This window comes from Molossus molossus, unplaced genomic scaffold (assembly GCF_014108415.1).
Source record: "Molossus molossus isolate mMolMol1 unplaced genomic scaffold, mMolMol1.p scaffold_m16_p_19, whole genome shotgun sequence".
NCBI lineage: Eukaryota > Metazoa > Chordata > Mammalia > Chiroptera > Molossidae > Molossus > Molossus molossus.
Genome location: NW_023425354.1, coordinates 13,587,115 through 13,606,603, shown reverse-complemented (window position 1 = coordinate 13,606,603; position 19,489 = coordinate 13,587,115). Strand labels below are relative to the sequence as shown.

General features: G+C 36.1%; 1 protein-coding gene across 1 annotated transcript in view; it reads left to right on the top strand.

Moving 5' to 3' along the window:
- Window positions 1-19,489, top strand: part of TANC2 (tetratricopeptide repeat, ankyrin repeat and coiled-coil containing 2) — a 273,469-nt gene that overhangs the window by 45,831 nt on the left and 208,149 nt on the right. Inside the window, exon 3 of the mRNA XM_036268781.1 lies at window positions 10,098-10,169. Coding sequence (XP_036124674.1) covers window positions 10,098-10,169 — 72 coding nt within the window. The remainder of the gene's footprint in view (window positions 1-10,097; window positions 10,170-19,489) is intronic.

Below are 19,489 nucleotides of genomic sequence, written 5' to 3'. Positions count from 1 at the left end.
AACCAGGATGTACTGATGTGTTCAGTAAGGTTAAATAAAATTCCTTTTGAAGGCGCTTCTGAATTCATTATAGTCATAATGTTTCTCTCTTGTGCGTATTCACATAGGCATTGTGAGCTTAATGTTTCTACTGAAGGTTTTTTCTCAGTCATTGCATTTGTAGAGTTTCTCCCTAGTGTAGATGGATGCTCTGGTGAGCAGTAAAATGAGTGATTCAGCTGTAGGCTTTCCCATAAGTCTTTGTGTTCATAGAGTTTCTTCCCATATGTATTCTCATGTGCACCACAAGACTAGAGATGTTTCTGAAGAATTTTCCACATTGATTACCTTAATAAAGTATGTCTTCAGTGTGAGATCTCATGTACATTTTGGGGATGACAATAGCTTAGATGCTCTCCTGCTCTGAAATTATTTAAAGAGTTTCTTTTCATTTTGAAATCTCCCATGTCTCTAACAGGAATAATGGTTACTGAAGGATTTCTTGCAGTTTGTACATTCATGATTTGCTCTCTCTGATTTCTCTCCAACAAAATAAGATTAGTGTTTCCTCTAAAGGCTTTTTCATATAGATTACATTCATAAAATTTATATCACTAAGATTCCCTTTTATTTGTATCTCATTGATGCAGACATTGTAGGGAAAACCTGAGTTTTCCCTCTCTGATGCCTGCTTTCCCTACTTTTCTTCAATTGTATTGGGAGATCCTAGCCAGTGCATTAAAGCCTCTGTAAGAAAAGATATTCTTTGTTGAGACCATGACTGTGAGAAGAAAACACTGATAAGGATACATAAATGGAAGAGCCAGCTCTGGACCTCCCCCGAAGACTGAAGGGCCAGCTCTGTACCTCTAGTCTCAAAAGACTAGAGACCTGGGTCAGCATAACTACTCCTACCCACCTAGAGGCTACCCCAGTACCCAGGTTTCAATGAGACTGAGGGGCAAGACCAGTAAACAAGGCAGAGAAAATACCTATTGTTATGATGCCTTCATTCTAAAACAGTGATTTTTAACCGGTGTGCCACAAGTTTTTTTTTTCTTGATTGATTTCAGAGAGGAAGGGAGAGGGGGAGAGAGAGAAAAACATTGATGAGAGAGAACATTGACTGGTCTCCTCCTGCATGCCCCCCACTCGGGATTTAGCCCACAACCTGGGCGTGTGCCCTGACCCGGAATCGAACTGGCGACCTCTTGGTGCATGGGTCAACATTCAACCACTGAGCCACTCCAGCCGAGCATGCCACAGGAATTTTTAAAACATGTAGTACCTGACTATTTAGTCAGGGGCACTGACCTTTTTCCCCTTAGATTGTAAAACAAACAAAAAACACAGCTAACATAACAACAGCCATCTGGTGTGAATGAATCAAAACTATATTTTTCTTTTGTCAGTTTGGCAAAAATATATTTTTTGGTGTGTCTCAGAATTTTTTTAATTAGCTTATGTGTGCCATGAAATGAAAAAGGTTGAAAATTGCTGATTTAACCTTTGAGTTTGCCTAACTCACTTTTTCTTTCTCCTAGTATCTTTTTATTTGTAGATGCCTTAGAATTTTCTACATAGGCAATCATGCTGTCTGACTACATGATCCCATACTAGTTTTTACACCCCATACTAGTTTTTACACTTCTCTTGGCCTATTTCCTGCGTGATAGATGGACTTATGAGAATATTACCAACCCAGAGAGTGATATAAGCCTTGATTTAAGGGACATTTGGAATAATATAGGCAAAACCCCTTTGTTTTCTGACATACTTAAGAGGTCTTGACATTAGGAGTTAGTTTAACACCATGCTATGTTTTTTTTTCCTCTGTACTTTTTTTTTTTTTAATCCTCATCCGAGGACATTTTTGCACTTCAGATAGAGTGGGAGGGAGAGAGGAAGGAAGAGAGAGAGAGAAACATTGACATGAGAGAGACACATCGAGTGGTTGCCACCCACACAACCCCAACCAGGGCTGGGGACAAACCGCAACCGAGGCACGTGCCCCTAGCGGGAACCGAACCCGGGTCTCTCTGGACCGCAGGCCAACACTCTAACCACTGAGCCAAACCAGCCAGGCTAAAGACTTTTTAAATTAAGTTGAAGTTTATTACCTAATAATCATCATGTGTATTAAGTATAAGACTTAGCAATGACTTTAATGTTATTGAATAATGATTATTCTTATTACTTCTTCTTTTTTTATCTTCACCCAAGGATATGATTTTTTAAATGATTGATTTTTAGAGAGAAAGAAAGGGGTGTCTATGTATATGGGGAGGGGGGAGAAACATCAGTTCGTTGCCTCTCATATGCGCCCCAACCAAGAATCGAACATGCAACCTAGATATGTACCCTGGCTGATAATTGAACCTGCAGCCTTTTAGTGGACAGGATGATTGTCCAACCAACTGAACCACCCTGGCCAGAACGGGCCCTAATATTTCTTTAGTGTCCATGTACTTGATATCTCTGTGCTTTCTTAGATCGATTTTTTAATGTTTAATCACCAGGTGTCCCACATAAATGAGCAGTTTATGTTTTTCTGCCATTATCTCTATCATCTCATTTCAGTAACTTTTACTTGATTGATTGAAACAAGAAAAGTGGTGATTAAAAGAAAGGTAGATCAGTTGCAGTTTGTCCCCGGCCCTGGTCAGTTGTGCGGGTGGCAGCCACTCGATGTGTTCCTTTCACATCGATGTTCCTCTCTCTCTCTCTCTCTGTTCCTCTCTCTCCCTCCCACTCTACCTGAACAAAAAATGGAAAAATATCCTCCGGTGAGGATTAAAAAAAAAAAAGAAAGGTAGAGCCCTGGCCGGTTTGCTTAGTGGTTAGAGCATCGGCCCTCGGACCAAAGAGTCATGGGTTTGATTCCGGTCAAGGGCACGTACCTCGGTTGCGGTTCAGTCCCTGGCCCTGGTAGGGGTCCTACGGGAGACAACCAATCAATGTGTCTCTCTCACATTGATGTTTCTCTCTCTCTCTCCCTCTCCCCCTCCCTCCCTTCCTCTCTGACTGAAGATAAATGTGAAAATGTCATCAGGTGAGGATTTAAAAAACAAAAGAAAGGTAGAAAATAAAGATTAAGTAATTTGGAGTACCATTAAACATTATCTTATATGCTTGGTAAATTGGATTCCCAATTTTTTACTTGTTTCCTTTTATTAAATTATACATTCATTCCTTTTGCTATGCAACTTTTCAGTAGTTCCCACTAAAGTGTGCCAAGTGGAATGAGAGTAAACAGAGGTCTTAAATATGCTCTCTGATTTGAATAGGGCTCCTGACTCCTATGACCTGCTATGAGAAGAGCATTCCCCATGTACTCACTGACTCTGCAGTGAGTAAGCCTAAAATCAAAGATACATCAGAGTAGTTCTGAACCTGATAGCTCAACCTAGACCAACTGACCCACAGTCAGTCTGCAGACTTCATGAACATAAAGGTAATGCTGTAAACTACTAAGATTTTGAGGTTACTTTTACCCAAGAAAGATGGACTAATACAGTCAAGTTCTGTGAATGCTTACCAGTACTTTTCTTTAGTGTTTTTTTTGTTTGTTTGTTTGTTTGTTTTATTTTTTATAGCTACATTGAGTTCAAACACAATTTATAGGACAGAGAAGATGAAGGAAAATATTTTTAAGCAGGAAAATAAAGTAGGACATCCAAATTGGACTAATTGCAGAATTATTCCTTAAGGAGTAATAATTCCTTATTAGATTCTAAAATTATCAGTGAAGTTTTAACTTGGAACATTTCAAGTGAAAAGAGGAATCACTCACTCAAATGAATTTTTCTAGATATATTTATTGCTTAAAAATGTGTAATGCTGATTTTTCTCAATAAAAGGATTTCCCTGATAGGGCATGCCTCTTAGTTTATAAACCTTTAAAATGTTACGATTCTGCATAAATCAGTTTCAAGTTTATTCATGAAAGCTCAAAGATTAGAAATCTGAGAGAAAGAAACTTGAAAAATAGCTCTGGGATATACAATATCCATCTGATCACAGTTTCAGATAGAAAAAAAAGAACAGTTGGAAGAGAAGAATTAGTCAACAGAGTAAAATAAAACACCCAGTCTTAATGAGATGAAAAAAGTGAAGACATATTCTGGTAAAATTGTAAAATCCAAGAACAAGTAATAAATCCTAGATTTATACCAACAGAAATTTGGGGAAAAGGTAAAAGTGATCTGGACTATAGTAGTTGTAGGAAAAATGGAGAAAACGTGGTGGATCTGAAATCTGTTTTAGGTTGGTAATCTGCAGAACTGCTGATGTATTTGTTGCAGAGATGTGTTGGAAAGAGATTAACAAAGATTACTAGGCTTCTGGTTTGAATAAATATGTGAGTAGATGGTACATGTCTACATAAATATATCTACAATGCTTTTTAACCATTCTAAAGTGTACAATTTAGTGGTTTTTAGTACATTTACAGTGTTGTGCAATCATCACTACTATCTAACCCATCACCCCAAAAGGAAATCTTGTATGTATTAAGCAGTCACTCACCATTCCTCCCTCTTCATAGTTCCTAGCAACTACTAGTCTGCTTTCCCTCTGGATTTGCCTGTTCTGAATACTTTATGTAAATGATATCTTATAACATGTGGTCTTTGTGTCTGTTTTCTTTCACTTAGCATAATGTTTTGAGAGTTTATCAATATCAGAGCATGAATCATGCCTTCATTCTTTTTATTGCTTAATAATATCCCATATTATAGATATACTACATTTTGTTTACTCATTCCAGTTAATGACGTTTGAGTTATTTTCACTTTTTGGCTATTATGAATAATGCTACTGCAGACATTTGTGTTCAGGTTTTTGTTTAAAAACCTGTTTTCATTGCTTTGGGCTGCATATATAGAAAAAGGATAACTGGCTTATTCTCTGTTTAACTTTTTTTTTTTTTTTTTTTTTTTTAATCATCCTCACTCGAGGACATTTTTCCATTCTTTGTTCAGATAGAGTGGGAGGGAGAGAGAGGAAGAGAGAGAGAGAGAAACATCGATGTGAAAGGGACACATCGAGTGGCCGCCACCCGCACAACCAACCAGGGCCGGGGACAAACTGCAACCAAGGTACATGCCCTTAGCGGGAACCGAACCCGGGTCTCTCCGGACCGCAGGCCGATGCTCTAACCGCTGAGCCAAACCGGCCAGGGCTCTGTTTAACTTTTTGAGGAACTAACAAACTGTTTTATATAACAGCTATACCATTTTATATTCCCATCAGCACTATATGAGGATTCTATTTCTCCACATCTTTACGAACATTTCTTTGTTGTTCATCTTTTTAAAAAAAATTTATTTACAATGTCTTATAATTAGTGATATACCTTATTTACCAACTATATATACTACTGAATTATTTTTCCATTGAAGTATGTTGTTACTGATTTTTTTTTTTTTTTTTTAGAGAGAGAGAGATAGAAACATTGATATGAGAAAGAAACCCCTACTGGGCATCAAGCCCATAACCTGGGCATGTACCATGACCGGGAATGGAACCGGGACCTCTCAGTCCACGGGAATGACACTCAGTCTACTGAGCCACTCCAGCTGGGCTTGTTGTTCATCTTTTATTTTATTTTTAAAAAAATAGCCATCCTAGCCCTGGCCGAGTGGTTCAGTTGGTTGGAGTGCCATCCTATACACCAAAAGGTTGTGTGTTCATTTCCTGGTCAGGGCACATACCTAGGATGTGGGTTTGATCCCTGGTCAGGGCATGGTCAGAGCATGTGCAGGAGGCAACCGTTGGATGTTTCTTGCTCACATTGATCTCTCTCTTTCTCTCTCCCCCTTTCTCCCTCTCTCCCCCTTTTCCTTTCCCTCTTTCTCTAAAACTCAATAAATAAAAACATATACTTAGGTGAGGATTAAATAACAAAAAACCAAAAATCTGTCCTAGTGGGTTTAAGGTTATCTCATTGTGGCTTTGATTTGCATTTCTGTGATGACTAATAATGTTGAGCATCTTTTCATGTGTTTATTGTCCATTTGTATATCTTCTTTGGAGAAATGTCTATTCAAGTCTTTTGCTTAATTTTAAATTGTATTGTTTGTCTTTTTATTGTTGAATTGTAAAAGCTCTTTATATAGTCTTAATTCTAGACACTTACCAGATACATGATTTGCAACTATTTTCTATCATTCTGAAGATTGTCTTTTCACTCTCTTATATAGAACCTTTGACGCACAAATGTTTTTTCAGTTTACTAATCTTTCGTCTAATCTTTTGTTCTGTCCATCTATTGAGTTTTTGTCTTCATAATTTTAAGTCATTGCTGAAATTCTAAACTTTTATTTTTCTTAAATATTAAGCATGCTTCTTTTTTGAAAACATGCAACATGGCAGACTTTTAATACAGCATTTGGTTAGTATTTCTCAATAGAAATTTTCAGCACTTTTGACCCAGTAATTCTGTATTTCGGATCTAGATCTAGAAAGAACTCTGTAAATGGCTATTAATAAGAGAATGCTTAAATTAGAATACATGATATACCACAGCAGTTTTCAAATTGAGTTAGAATTGAACATGATGAAATTACAGCTGTAGCACAATTGGGAACCTTAGGTGAGTCACTTGATTTAATCTAACTTCTCAGTTTAAACTGCATTATCATCACTTCATGTAAGACCATGTGCTTGTTTTATAAATTTCCCACCTTTTTTTCTCAGCCTTATTGAGGTATGAATGACAAATACAAATTGTATGTATTTAAGGTGTATAACATGATGTTTTGATAAACGTATGCATTGTAAAATGATTACCACAATTAAATTAATTAAGATGTCAATTTGCTAAGAGCTCAGAACTTATTTATCTAATAAATGAAAGTTTGAACGTCTTTCTTTTCCCTCTCCCTCTCCAACTCCTGGTAACCACCATTCTTCTGTTACTTTAAGTTCGACTTTATTTTTAAGATTCCACATATAAGTGAGATTAATGTAGTATTTGTCTTTGTATGTCTAGCTTAATTTACTTATAATATCCTCCAGGGTCATCCATGTTGTCACAAGGGGCAAGATTTCCTTTTATAAGGCTGAATAATATTCCTGTGTGTGTGTATATATATATATATATATGTATATATATATATATGAAATCACATTTTCTTTATCAGTGGAAACTGAGGTGCCACAATCAGCATAGGAATGCAGATAGCTCTTTGAGATAGTAATTTTATTTCTTTTGATATATACTCAGAAATAGGATTGCTGGTTCATATGGCAATTCTATTTTTAATATTTTGAGGAACCTCCATACTGTTTTCCATAATGGTTGTCCAGTTTACTTGCCATCAACAGTGTAAAAGGGTTCCCTTTGTCTACCTATTGCTAGCACTTTATATCTTTTGACATTTTTTAATAATAGCTGACCTAACAAGTGTGAAGTGATGTCTCATCGTGGTTTTGATTTGCATTTCTCTGATTATTAGTGATGTTGAACACTTTTTCGTGTACCTTGTGGCCTTTTGGTGTTGTCTTTGGAAAATTTATTTGGGCCCTTTATGCTTTTTTTTTTTTAGAGAGAGAGGAAGGGAGAGACAGAGATAGAAACATCGATGTGAGAGAGAAACATTGATTGGCTGCCTCCTGCATGCCTCCCACTAAGGATCAGGCTTGCAACTGGGGCATATGCCCCACCTGGGAATCGAACCAGGACCTCCTGTTCCATGGGAGGATGCTTAATCCACTGAGCCACACCAGCCAGGCCCTTTGTTCATTTTTTTTATCCTCACTCGAGGACATTTTTTGCATTTATCTTCAGATAGAGTGGGAGGGAGAGAAGAAGGAAGAGAGAGAAAGAGAAACATTGATGTGAGAGAGAGACACATCGACTGGTTGCCACCCACATGACCCCAACCGGGGCCGGGGACAAACTGCAACTGACGTACATGCCCTTAGCGGGAACTGAACCCATGTCTCTCTGGTCCATGGGCCGACGCTCTAACTGCTGGGTCAAACTGGCCAGGGCCCTTTGTTCATTTTTTAATAAGTTATTTAGTTTTTTGTTACTAAGCATGAATTTCTTAAATATTTGGATTTTAATTTCTTACCCGATACATGGTCTGCAATTTTTTCTCCCATTCTATAGGTTGCCTCTTTTGTTTTATTGATGGTTTCCTTTGCTGTGCAGGAACATTTTAATTTGATGTAGTCTCACTTGTTTATTTTTGCTTTTGTTACCTGTGCTTTTGATGTCAAATTTAAAAAATCATTGCCAACACCAATTTCAAGGAGCTTTTCTTCTATATTTTCTTCTAGGAATTTTATGGTTTTTGTTCTTATATTTACTTTTTAACCCATTTTCACTTGACTTTTGTATATGGTGAAAGGTAAGGATCCAGTTTTATTTCTTTGAATGTGGCTATCCCATTTTTCCAACACTATTTATTGAAGAGATTATTCTTTTCCCATTGTCTATTCTTGGTGCCCTTGTTAAAGATTAGTTGACTGATTATGGGTGGGTTTATTTCTAGGCGCTCTATTCTGTTCCATGGTATGTTTGTATGCTGTGTGTCTGTCTGTATGCTAGTACCAAATTATTTTGATTACTATAGCTTTATAATTGGAAATCAGGAAGTGTGATGCCTCCAGCTTTGTACTTCTTGCTCAAGATTACTTGATTACTTTAACTTTTTCTGACAGATTTTAGGATTACTTTCTTATTTCAGTGAAAAATGTCTTTAGAATTTTGGTAGGAATTGCATTGATTCTATAGATCACTTTAGGTAGTATGGACATTTAACAACATTAATTCTTCCAGTAGATGAACACAGGATATCTTTCCATTTACTTGTGTGTTTTTTAAATTTTTGATCAGTGTCTTATAGTTTTCAGTATACAAATATTTTGCTTCCTTGGTTAATTTTTTTCCTAAGTGTCTTAGTCTTTTTTATGTTAAGCATAGTACTTTAAATTCTGTGCCTCCTGGTTCATCTGTATTCCCTGTGAGACGATTTCTTCCGCATGGTCTTTCTGATTTACTTTTTCAATGATATCTTATCTCTTTTATTGTTAATTAAGAGCCAGATATTGTGTATGAAAAGTTGTGGAAATAATTTAAGATCTATGGTGATGTTGTTATCTTCCTTTAAGATGATTTATGTTTGTTTTTGGCAGGCACTAGCAATCCAAGATTGTCTTAATTTAATTTTTTGGTAGACATTTGGAACTGAGTTTTGGTCCTATAAAGGCCAGCCTAGTTTTGGTTTATATTTACTCCTAGAGTGTAGTTCTTGGGGCTTCCAAACAAAAGTGTTAGAACTTTACTAGGCCCCCCTCCACAACTTTGTTCTCCCTTCATGCCAATATTTGTCTTCCTAGCTCTGTAAAACTGTCAAAAGCCTCTTTATCCCCAAATACCAGGCTTCAGTTTTTTTTCTGTAATTCTTCATTATGCTGTTAACTTTTCAGTGCCTTCAGGAGGATTAAATATGTGTGTATGTGTGTATGTGTGTGTGTGTGTATAAAATTTTCTTTCTAGTTTTTCTTAGAGAAAAATTGGTCTGAAGTATATAACCTGCCATTCTCAGGAATTGAAATTAACAATATGTAAGTGGAAGTAAACAGCATATAATTTATTCTTTTTAAAATGTTAGAGAAGATTCAAAGATTACCATATAATAATGTCACTCTTATCCACATACTTTCATGGAGAAAAGGTGTAAGAAATAGTTACAGTGACCTAGTAGCGATTGCATATATTGGATTGTTAAGTAGGTGAATATCTTTTTTTTTTTTATGTTTGTTTTATCAGGGAAAAAAGTCGAAGGCCATTATTCTAATTGTAATACTTATGACTTTGTACTGTAATTATTTTTTTATATAACTGCATCATTCATGACATAGTGAGCAAGCCCCTTTCAGAGAAGACCTCATTTTACCTATGTTCAGTTTCCTAGTGCCAGACCTGGAATTAAGTACCCAGCAAGTGTAGAAATGAATGTATGTGTTGAAAATAATGCTTTTTTCTGTGAAAAGCCAAATAAAGTATCAGTATATATGCTATTTTGAATTATTCTAAAAGACATTTTAATAGAGAAGAGAGAATCTTTTCTCACCAGCTCTTTTGTTCTATCCTCTTCTAACAGGTGGCATCTCCACAGAAAGTGACTGTGCTTTTGAGCCAGACTACGCCGTCCCACCACTTCCAGTGAGTGAAGGTATGCAGCACATTCGGATTATGGAGGGCATGTCTCGCTCTCTTCCATCCTCCCCCTTACTCACACATCAGTCTATCAGTGTTCGGCTCCAACCTGTGAAGAAGTTAACTGGTAAGGACTTTACCTAAATTTAGTATGTTTAACAGGAAACCTGACAGTATGACACTTTAGTCATATCAGATCTGTTTATGTGCATCTTTAGGTCTTTTCCTTTTTGGCCTTGCTAATGTCACAGACACTTGGAGAGTAGAGCTCCTACTGATTTTAATTTAGGGAATTAGAATAGTACTCAGTTTGACAGATTGATGTATTTATTTTCTAAATGATCCATCTGTTGTGGACATATTTTTCTAGGCTTTCAGGAAATTTCAAGTTTTGCCAGAATACACTGTTGTTTTGATTTCATTTTATCAGCTTGTTCATGTCAGATTAACAGATGGAGATATAATTTTAGGATAATAAGAGCTTTATAGTTCAGTAAAGGTACATTAGCCACATTTTTGTTTGAAATCCTGATTTGTATATTTCATATCTATTTTTAAAAGCTAATTTAGTCTCTGGCCAATTTGGCTCAGCGGATAGAGCGTCGGCCTGCGGTCCAGAGAGACCTGGGTTCAGTTCCCGCTAAGGGCATGTACCTCGGTTGCAGTTTGTCCCTGGCCCTGGTTGGGTCATGCGGGAGGCAGCCACTTGATGTGTCCCTTTCAGGTCGATGTTTCTCTCTCTCTCCCTCCCACTCTATCTGAACAAAATATCGAAAAATGTCCTTGGGTGAAGATTAAAAAAAAAAAAGCTAATTTAGATAGCCCTGGCCAGTTTGGCTCAGAGGTTAGAGCATCAGACTGCAGACCAGTGAGTCGCAAGTTCAATTGCAGTCAAGGGCACGTACCTCGGTTGCAGTTCGTCCTGGCCCTGGTCAGGGTCGTGTGGGAGGCAACCGGTCGATGTGTCCCTCTCATGTTGATGTTTCTCTCTCTCTCTCTTCCTCCCTCCACTCTATCTGAAGATAAATAGAAAAATATCCTCAGGTGAGGATTTTAGAAAAAAGCTAATTTAGATATTTTCTCTCCATGTACGTTCCTCAACATCTTAGGATATTTACTATCATTCATAAATTGTGGATTGCACTGACTTGAATAAGATCTCAAATATATATTGCCTATTCAGATCAAGTTGTCAGGTGTGAAACTGACTTTATTAAAACTTTTTTTCAGGGAAGAAATTTTAGAATTTTGAATGATGTTCAACTTATATATATGTGAAAATATGTAAGCTGGGGTCACTTTGTTAGATTTCTTTTAACATTATCAGTATATATCCAATGTTAATAAGTTGACTAGTTTTGATGGGTTATGAGTGCATGGAGTAAATAAATTAAGTCATTCCCAAAGGATGTATTGACTACTTCCTGTGTATCTGGCATTGAGCTAGACAGGAGGGAGGTTTGATTATCATATGACAATTCTAAAGAAAATAAGAGGAAAGAGGGGGGAAATAGGAATTTTAGACTCTTCCATCTGTTTTGAGTGAAACTTTTGTAGTGTTTATATTTTTTCATTAAAATAGTAATATTTCTTTATTTTATAGTTCCACAAAGCATAAGTCATACCTTTTATATTGTTTATTGTTTTTTAGGCATCTTGAAATAGAAGAATCAAAGTCTACTTTGATTCTGGATCATTAGATAAAAATCAGTAAAATAGCTTAGTAACATTTTACTAAAATAGTTATTTCCTTCTGATATCTAAAAATAGGATACATTTTATGTCATTCGGCTTGAATAGAATTTCATTGCTTAGAGATATCTCCACTTTTTATTGCAATTTAAGGTATTATTAATTACTGAAAATAACAAATAACCAAATCTGATGGCTGTCAAGTGGCTTCATTTTACCACACACTTGGGAAGAAATAGCAAAAAAGTTCAGTTTCCTTGTAGAAGTCAGCTGGATTGCCTGTGGTTTTGGAGATATATATCACTTTTCTACCCCATTTGCCTGTCCCAATTTGAACTTCAACTTATATTGGCAACTTATATTAAAAGATACATACATTTAATAATAAAGTCAATAACATACCTAATATCATAGAGGTCATACAGGGAAACAATAATAAGAGGTAAACGTGGCTAATTAAATGTATGAACTATTCAGTTTTATTGAATCTATACTGTTTGCCTATTATGCACACTGAAGTTTAGTAGAAGTTAAATTTTGAATATTCACACTATTGGTAGGGGTATAAATTGGTGCAACCTTTTTGTAAGGCAGTTTGACAATATGTATCAAAATTGTAATGCACCTAATTTTTGACACAGTGATTTTATTGCTCAGATGAATTTGAAAAAGTTTGAAATGTATATGTATGTGTGTGTATATATAGAGAGAGTATAATTTATATAGTAAATGAAAATCTAACTATTAGTAATAGCGATAATCCATTGGTGTTTTAAAATGATATATACACACAAACCTACACACATGCATACATTTGGTGGTGGTGTGGAGATACAGTAACTCTAACTCAAAAGTGTGAGAGGGATGACATACATTTGTTGTATATCCTTATGTAGTGTTTGTACTTTTTACCACATGAAAATCCAAAATCTCATGAGACATTATAACAAAATGGATCCTGACTTCATTTCCTTATTGTATAAACTTGTGTAAATTTGCTCTAAGTCTCTGTACTTATTTCTAAAGTTGGAATGATAATAGTATATACCCAAACCAATGTCACCTCAATACATTTAATTTAAAAAACTAATGAAAGAGTGCACACGCGTGCACGCACACACACATGCGCGCGCACACACACACACACACACACACACACCATATACCACCTAGGACTATTAAGAGAATTGGATGAGTTGGTACATAGAAGCTCATAAGAGCATCTGCCATAGAGTAAGTACTCCATATGTTAGCTACAATTATTGTAATTTTAAAAGATATTTGTATGACTTTCTATTGGCTATGCCAATGTCAGTTCTGTGCATTTGGAAGGTGATCTTTATTTAATTGCCTCAAGTAAGTCCCTCTACTTTTCTGATGAATAACCTTCAAATACTGATATCAAATGGATTATTAACTAGTCTCTGGGAAAAAGTAATTATGGTCTGATTTTTAAAGTATTTGCTACTGATAGATTGGAATGACAGTGTGGCAAGCCAATTTAGATGGTTGATCATGTTGCAGCCTAGTTATTTTAGGTACTAGCTACAGCCAAAATATTATTTCATCATGGATAAAATGGAATTGTTGATTTGTTTCTGAGCCATCCTATGAAAATCATTTAAAGCTATTTTGATTTTAAAAAAACAACCTATGCATAATGCATAGTCTGATATGTTTTAGTGTACTTATGATGTGTTCTTTACATAACAATAATTATCTTGCTGTTTTTGCAAACACTGGAATTCAAACTATACTTTAGTGAATTTTATTGTTAGAAAAAATACAAGATGTCTGTGAAGATAAAATAATATTTCTTAAACATACAACCTAGCATATAATAAACATTGAATAAGTATTACTTGTCATTTTTAACTTGGATAAAATGGAAACATAGTCTTGAGAAAAGTATTAAAAAGCCAGTTTGAAAATATAAAGAACCTAGAGATTATTAGTCTACACAGTCTGATTTATTTCAGTGTACTCATTATACTGTAGCATAAATCAATATCTTGCATTTTTAGAAATTAAGTTGTATTTTAGAGAATTGTATTAGATTAAAAATGTAAAAGACGTGTGATAGTCTAGGCTCCCATCAATTCTAAATTAGATACTTCTGATTTAATTTACATATGGATAAAGCACCTTACCAAATATTGCTTAAGGCTAAATGAAATATGTAAATGAAGACTTTTAAACTCTATGGAATACTAATATTAATTAAACTAGGTCTGGACCTCATTCACATACTATTTCTAATTCAGATTCTCTAGTTTTTATGGGAGAGATTGTACTATTGTAAACTTCAAGGTTTACTCAGTGGTAGAAGTAGCTTCCATTGCTGGCCCTGTAGTCTTCCAAACAAAAAGTAGAGAATATTAGGCAGTTATCACTTAATGCAATTTAGGTAATTTCATTTATCATGAGTCAGTATTGTTAAAGAAAACCAGAACTGGACAGTAATTAAAGTGGCAAAGAGGGATTTTTATTCAGGAATTGTTGCAGTAGGGAAAAAGAGAGCTCAGTTTAGAACTAGGTTCAGTTCTGAAATACGCTGAAGCCAAGAAGCAAGATAGGGAAGGCAGCAGTGGTTGAAAAATTAGTAAGAGGAGACATCAAGGGTGGGATTCTTGCTAAACCAATTTAACAGAATTTTTGCTGAAGGCATGCCAGGGTGATCAGATATCAAAGGTGGGGTGATTCTCACTAAACTGACTTAGCAGGATTCTTGCTACAACTTGGCTGCGCTGTAGGCTTAGGAAAAAGGCCCTTGAATGAGGCACAGTGGAAGAGAGGGCTCAGAAGGAGCCCGACAAAGTTTAATTAAGGAGAGAGTCTTTGTCAGTATGTATATTTTGAGCACTTAAATGTTAACATATATTATCAAATAAAGAATCCTTTCATGATGTTTACACACACAGGATTTTGATAGTGCCACACTGCCAAGAGCCCAGGCTTTCTAATAGGACAAAGAAGCATGTTAAAATTCTACACTCATTCAGAGATCTGGGTTTTGAACCAGAAGAATTTATGCCCTTTTCTGAATGTTAAAGATGATGTAATTTGTTTCTCGCCTTACCATATTTCCAAGAATCTTAGATACAGGTTTATATTCCATCATAGCCATAACATTGCCTCTTCTGGTTGGAATGTTGACTCTTTTTCCTCTTTCATACTTTCTCTTATTATTTTACTCTGTATTGTAAGCTGTTCTGAGCTGTTTCAAATTCCTCTTCAAAAAGATGCAGGGTGTGCCCTGGCTGGTTTGGCTCAGCGGTTAGAGAATCGGCCTGCGGTCCAGAGAGACCCGGGTTCGGTTCCCGCTAAGGGCATGTACCTCGGTTGCAGTTTGTCCCCGGCCCTGGTTGGTTGTGCGGGTGGCAGCCACTCGATGTGTCCCTTTCACATCGATGTTTCTCTCTCTCTCTTCCTCTCTCTCCCTCCCACTCTGTCTGTACAAAAAATGGAAAAATGTCCTCAGGTGAGGATAAAAAAAAAAAAAAAAAAAAGATGCAGGGTGTAAATAAATAAATACAAACTTAAAAAAAAATTCTACACTCATTCATTTGTAAGCTTTATGTCTGGGCAATATGTAAGTAAGACTAATAATACCTTAGGATTGAGAGGAATACAGAAATGTTTGTAGAGAGTTGCTCTATGTGCCTAGCACTTATTGTGTCAAACATGATTTGACAGTTAAATACTTTTACTTTGCTTTAAATAAAGTTGTACCACCTTACTGTGGTCAACTCATATTTATTAGAAACTCCAGTTAATAGTTACTATATCTTTGTTAAATTCATAAATAACTTTTTGATAGATAAAAATCTTTCAAAATGGAAGTCTATATGGGGAAAAATAAAAGGAATCCTAACAGGAGAAAAGTTGGCAATCACTTGGTTAGTAATCACTGATATCCTATGGGGGAAGAAGAAATTTTTTCCTACTCTTCTTGGTTCTTTTGGCTGGTCTAATAAGTAAATCTACATGAGACAGATTAACAAGAGAAAATAACCAAATTCAATTATATATGTGTATATGTACCCACATATAAGAGAGTCAGAGACCCCACATACATGAGAGCTTCATAGACAGAAAGATAAAATGGGGTATATATGGCATCACAAGCCAAGAAATAAGGTAAGAAGAGCCTTGGGACTTCAGAGGGGAGGAAGGTCATTTGTAGGATGTTAAAAAGTAATTAGAAATTTGCTGTTTCTTATAGATGGTTCATAAAAAGTTATTTCTGGTAATAACTCTTATTGTGGGCAAGGCCTCCAATTTAAATTATTCTAGGTAGTTCAGGGAAGGGCAGAAGTTTCTCCTGAACCCGAAGGGTCTCAGTTGCCTTCAGCTTAAAATAATTCACATGCCAAAGCGGCACATATTGGGGAGGCCTGTCCTGAACCCCTTTAACCCTTTTTAGCTAATATGTGGTGGTTCTAAGAGTTGGGAATCACTTTTAAATGTGTAAAATACCATGAAGATTTCGGGGCGGGGGTGGGGGAGCAGTGCTTCTTTGCTCATGCTTCCTCTATGATCTTCCCCAGAAAACTCAACATGATTTTATGCCACAGTTCCCAGAAGTCTGTTTATATACTTAATTGACCATCTTCCCTACTTGCTTATCTGCTCACCTGCTATGGAATTTGAGCAGTTCACAAAGTGTCAACTGTTGAATGTAAAGATTAAATAATATTGGTTCTCAGAAATACTTCTCAGTCACAAAACATCATGAAAGGCAAATAAGTAAATCCACAAGTCAGAAGGAATCCTCTTAGTGACTCTCTAAACAGGAAGTAAATCAAAGTATGTGATTATTTTAAAGCTTAGCCTTGAATATATATTCACATTATATAATAGAACTTATTATAATGCTAAACCATATTTTTTCTCATCATAGAAAAATATGTGCCCAAATTGATCGACATATTCAGCCCTTAAGAATAATGAATATGTGGCATGATAGAATACTCTCTTACTGATGAATAGTATTTGATTTGGAAAGTATACTAGATAGAAGAGATTAGACTGTTAGGGAAACAAAGAACTGTGATGTGCTGTCCAAGGCTTTTCATATCTAATATAAATATTTATTCTTAGGTTTGCCCTACAGTTTTCTAGTTAGGTGAAATAAAAAGTAATTAAAGATAATTTGAAACAAATTTCTCACTTTGCATGTTCTTTAGAAATCACTTACACTTTTTTATTTCCAAGTTACCATTTTCTTTCTTTTTTTTTATCCTCACCTGAGGACATTTCTGCACTTATCTTCAGATCGAGTGGGAGGAAAAGAGGGAGAGAGAGAGAGAGAGAAACATAGAGGTGAGAGACACATTGAGTGGTTGCCACCCACATGACCTCAATCGGGGCTGGGGACAAACTGCAACTGAAGTACGTGCCCGGGAACTGAACCCAGGACTTGCCAGTCTGCGGGCCGATGCTCTAACCGCTGAGCCAAACTGGCCAGGGCCCACGTTATCATTTTCTAAAGACATAAGTAATGGTACAGTAGAATTACTTTTACATGACTATCTTACGTTATTGCTTAACACTAGTCAACACAGCATCTGTTTATTTCCACAGTTGCTTTAGAAAGAAGGTAAAAAATATGTTGTTACCTATACTTTACTGATGATGAATTTGAGGGTTAGAGTTATTTACCCAGGGTTATGTCTTAGTAAGCAAGTGAGCCATTATTACAAATATAGTTAGATACTAGTCCAGTGCATGTGCTTCCTACTACATTGCAGTCCTTATTATTCACATTCTACTGAGGTTATTATTATATATGGAGATTAATACATTATAAACTTATGACTAACAAATGTATAATTACACCAGAATTATACTGTAGTGACAATGCTGCCCACATAAGAAAGCAGTGTAGTAAATAAATTTTTCTAATTGTTTTTGCTTTACTTTGTATCGGAACATTTAATTAAGCATTTGGTAATAGGAAAGAAATACATTGATATGATATAGAACAATTTCATATAGCGGCAATTTTCAATTGATGTGCCACAAGAATTTTTAAAACATGCAGTAATTGACTATTTAATCGGGGGCACTGACCTCTTTTCCCTTAGATTGTCAGATTAAAAACAAAATGACAATAGCCAGCATAACAATAGCTGTTCGGTATGAATGAATCAAAATTATACCTACTATTTTTTGATGCACTGCAGAATTTTAGTAATTAGTTTATGTGTGCCATGAGACAAAAAAAGTTTGAAAATCACTATCATATAGAATTGCCCTATCTACAGCAGTTCTCAACCTGTGGGTTGCGACCCCTTTGGGGATTGAATGACCCTTTCACAGGGGTCACCTAAGACATAACAGTAGCAAAATTACAGTTATGAAGTAGCAATGAAAATAATTTTATGGTTGGGGGTCACCACAACATGAGGAACTATATTAAAGGGTCATGGCATTAGGAAGGTTAAGAACCACTGAAATAGATGAATAGCACCAGTGGACCATATGTTTAAGAAGCCTACTGAAGCCCTGGCTGGTTTGGCTCAGCGGTTGGAGCGTCGGCCTGCGGTACAGAGAGATCCGGGTTCGGTTCCCGCTAAGGGCACTTACCTCGGTTGCAGTTTGTCCCCGGCCCTGGTTGGTCATGCGGGTGGCAGCCACTCGATGTGTCCCTTCACATCGATGTTTCTCTCTCTCTTCCTCTCTCTCCCTCCCGCTCTATCTGAACAAAAAATGGAAAAATGTCCTCGGGTGAGGATAAAAAAAAAGAAGCCTACTGAAAAATTTTTTCTTTACAAGACAGTTCAGAGCCATGTCTAGAATAGTGCAGAGACAGTAAAGCCACTGCTAAATCTACACATTAACTCTAGCTCCCCTTCTCTCACAGTTCTTTTTTCAAGCTATCCTGCTGTCCACTGGAAGGGGAGGGACTCTTCTGGATTCCTGGGAGGTGAAGAGAAATTGTGACAACAGAAAGGTTCTCCAAACCCAATAGGGAAAAGCCTTCAGACACATGGGATGGAACAGTGCCCTGTCTCACTAGTGATTAACACAAGGCATTTCCTTAATCATGAGTGAAGGCTATGCACATTTCCAGGAAGTTAGTGTCTCTTGAACATTTCTGCATCTAGAAGGTATATAGGAGTAGTATGCCTCTCTTCAAAATTGATAACCATTGCTGCTATATTAGTCAATCAATTGATACTTCTATAGTTTTGGTGTATCTGATGCTGCCATCTGAATGAAAGGCATTTAATCAAGTTTTTAATATCTCTAAGTATTTAGAAATAAATGTTCTGCTGTCTTACATTCTAGTTCTTTCCTTATCTCTGTCTGATTTTACCATTTAACCCAGTAAATTATTAAGATGCCGCAGGCACATACTAGCTTGCTACAGTATTATCAATTTTTTTCATTTATATTAATATGCAGTTTTCTGTTAGTGACTACTTAGTTACTGTATTTTGCAATATATATTCATTCACACTGATTTAGGAATTCATTCAGCTCTGATTTAGGAATTCAGAAGAGAAAAATCTGAGGAGGAATCACTAAGAGAGGAGTTGATAGCTTTAAGCATGAAGAGCTTAGTTTTTTAATATAAATTGTTCCCAGAATCCATGTCACAGCTCCTTATATGGTGCTGCTTTTTTTTTTCTTGGT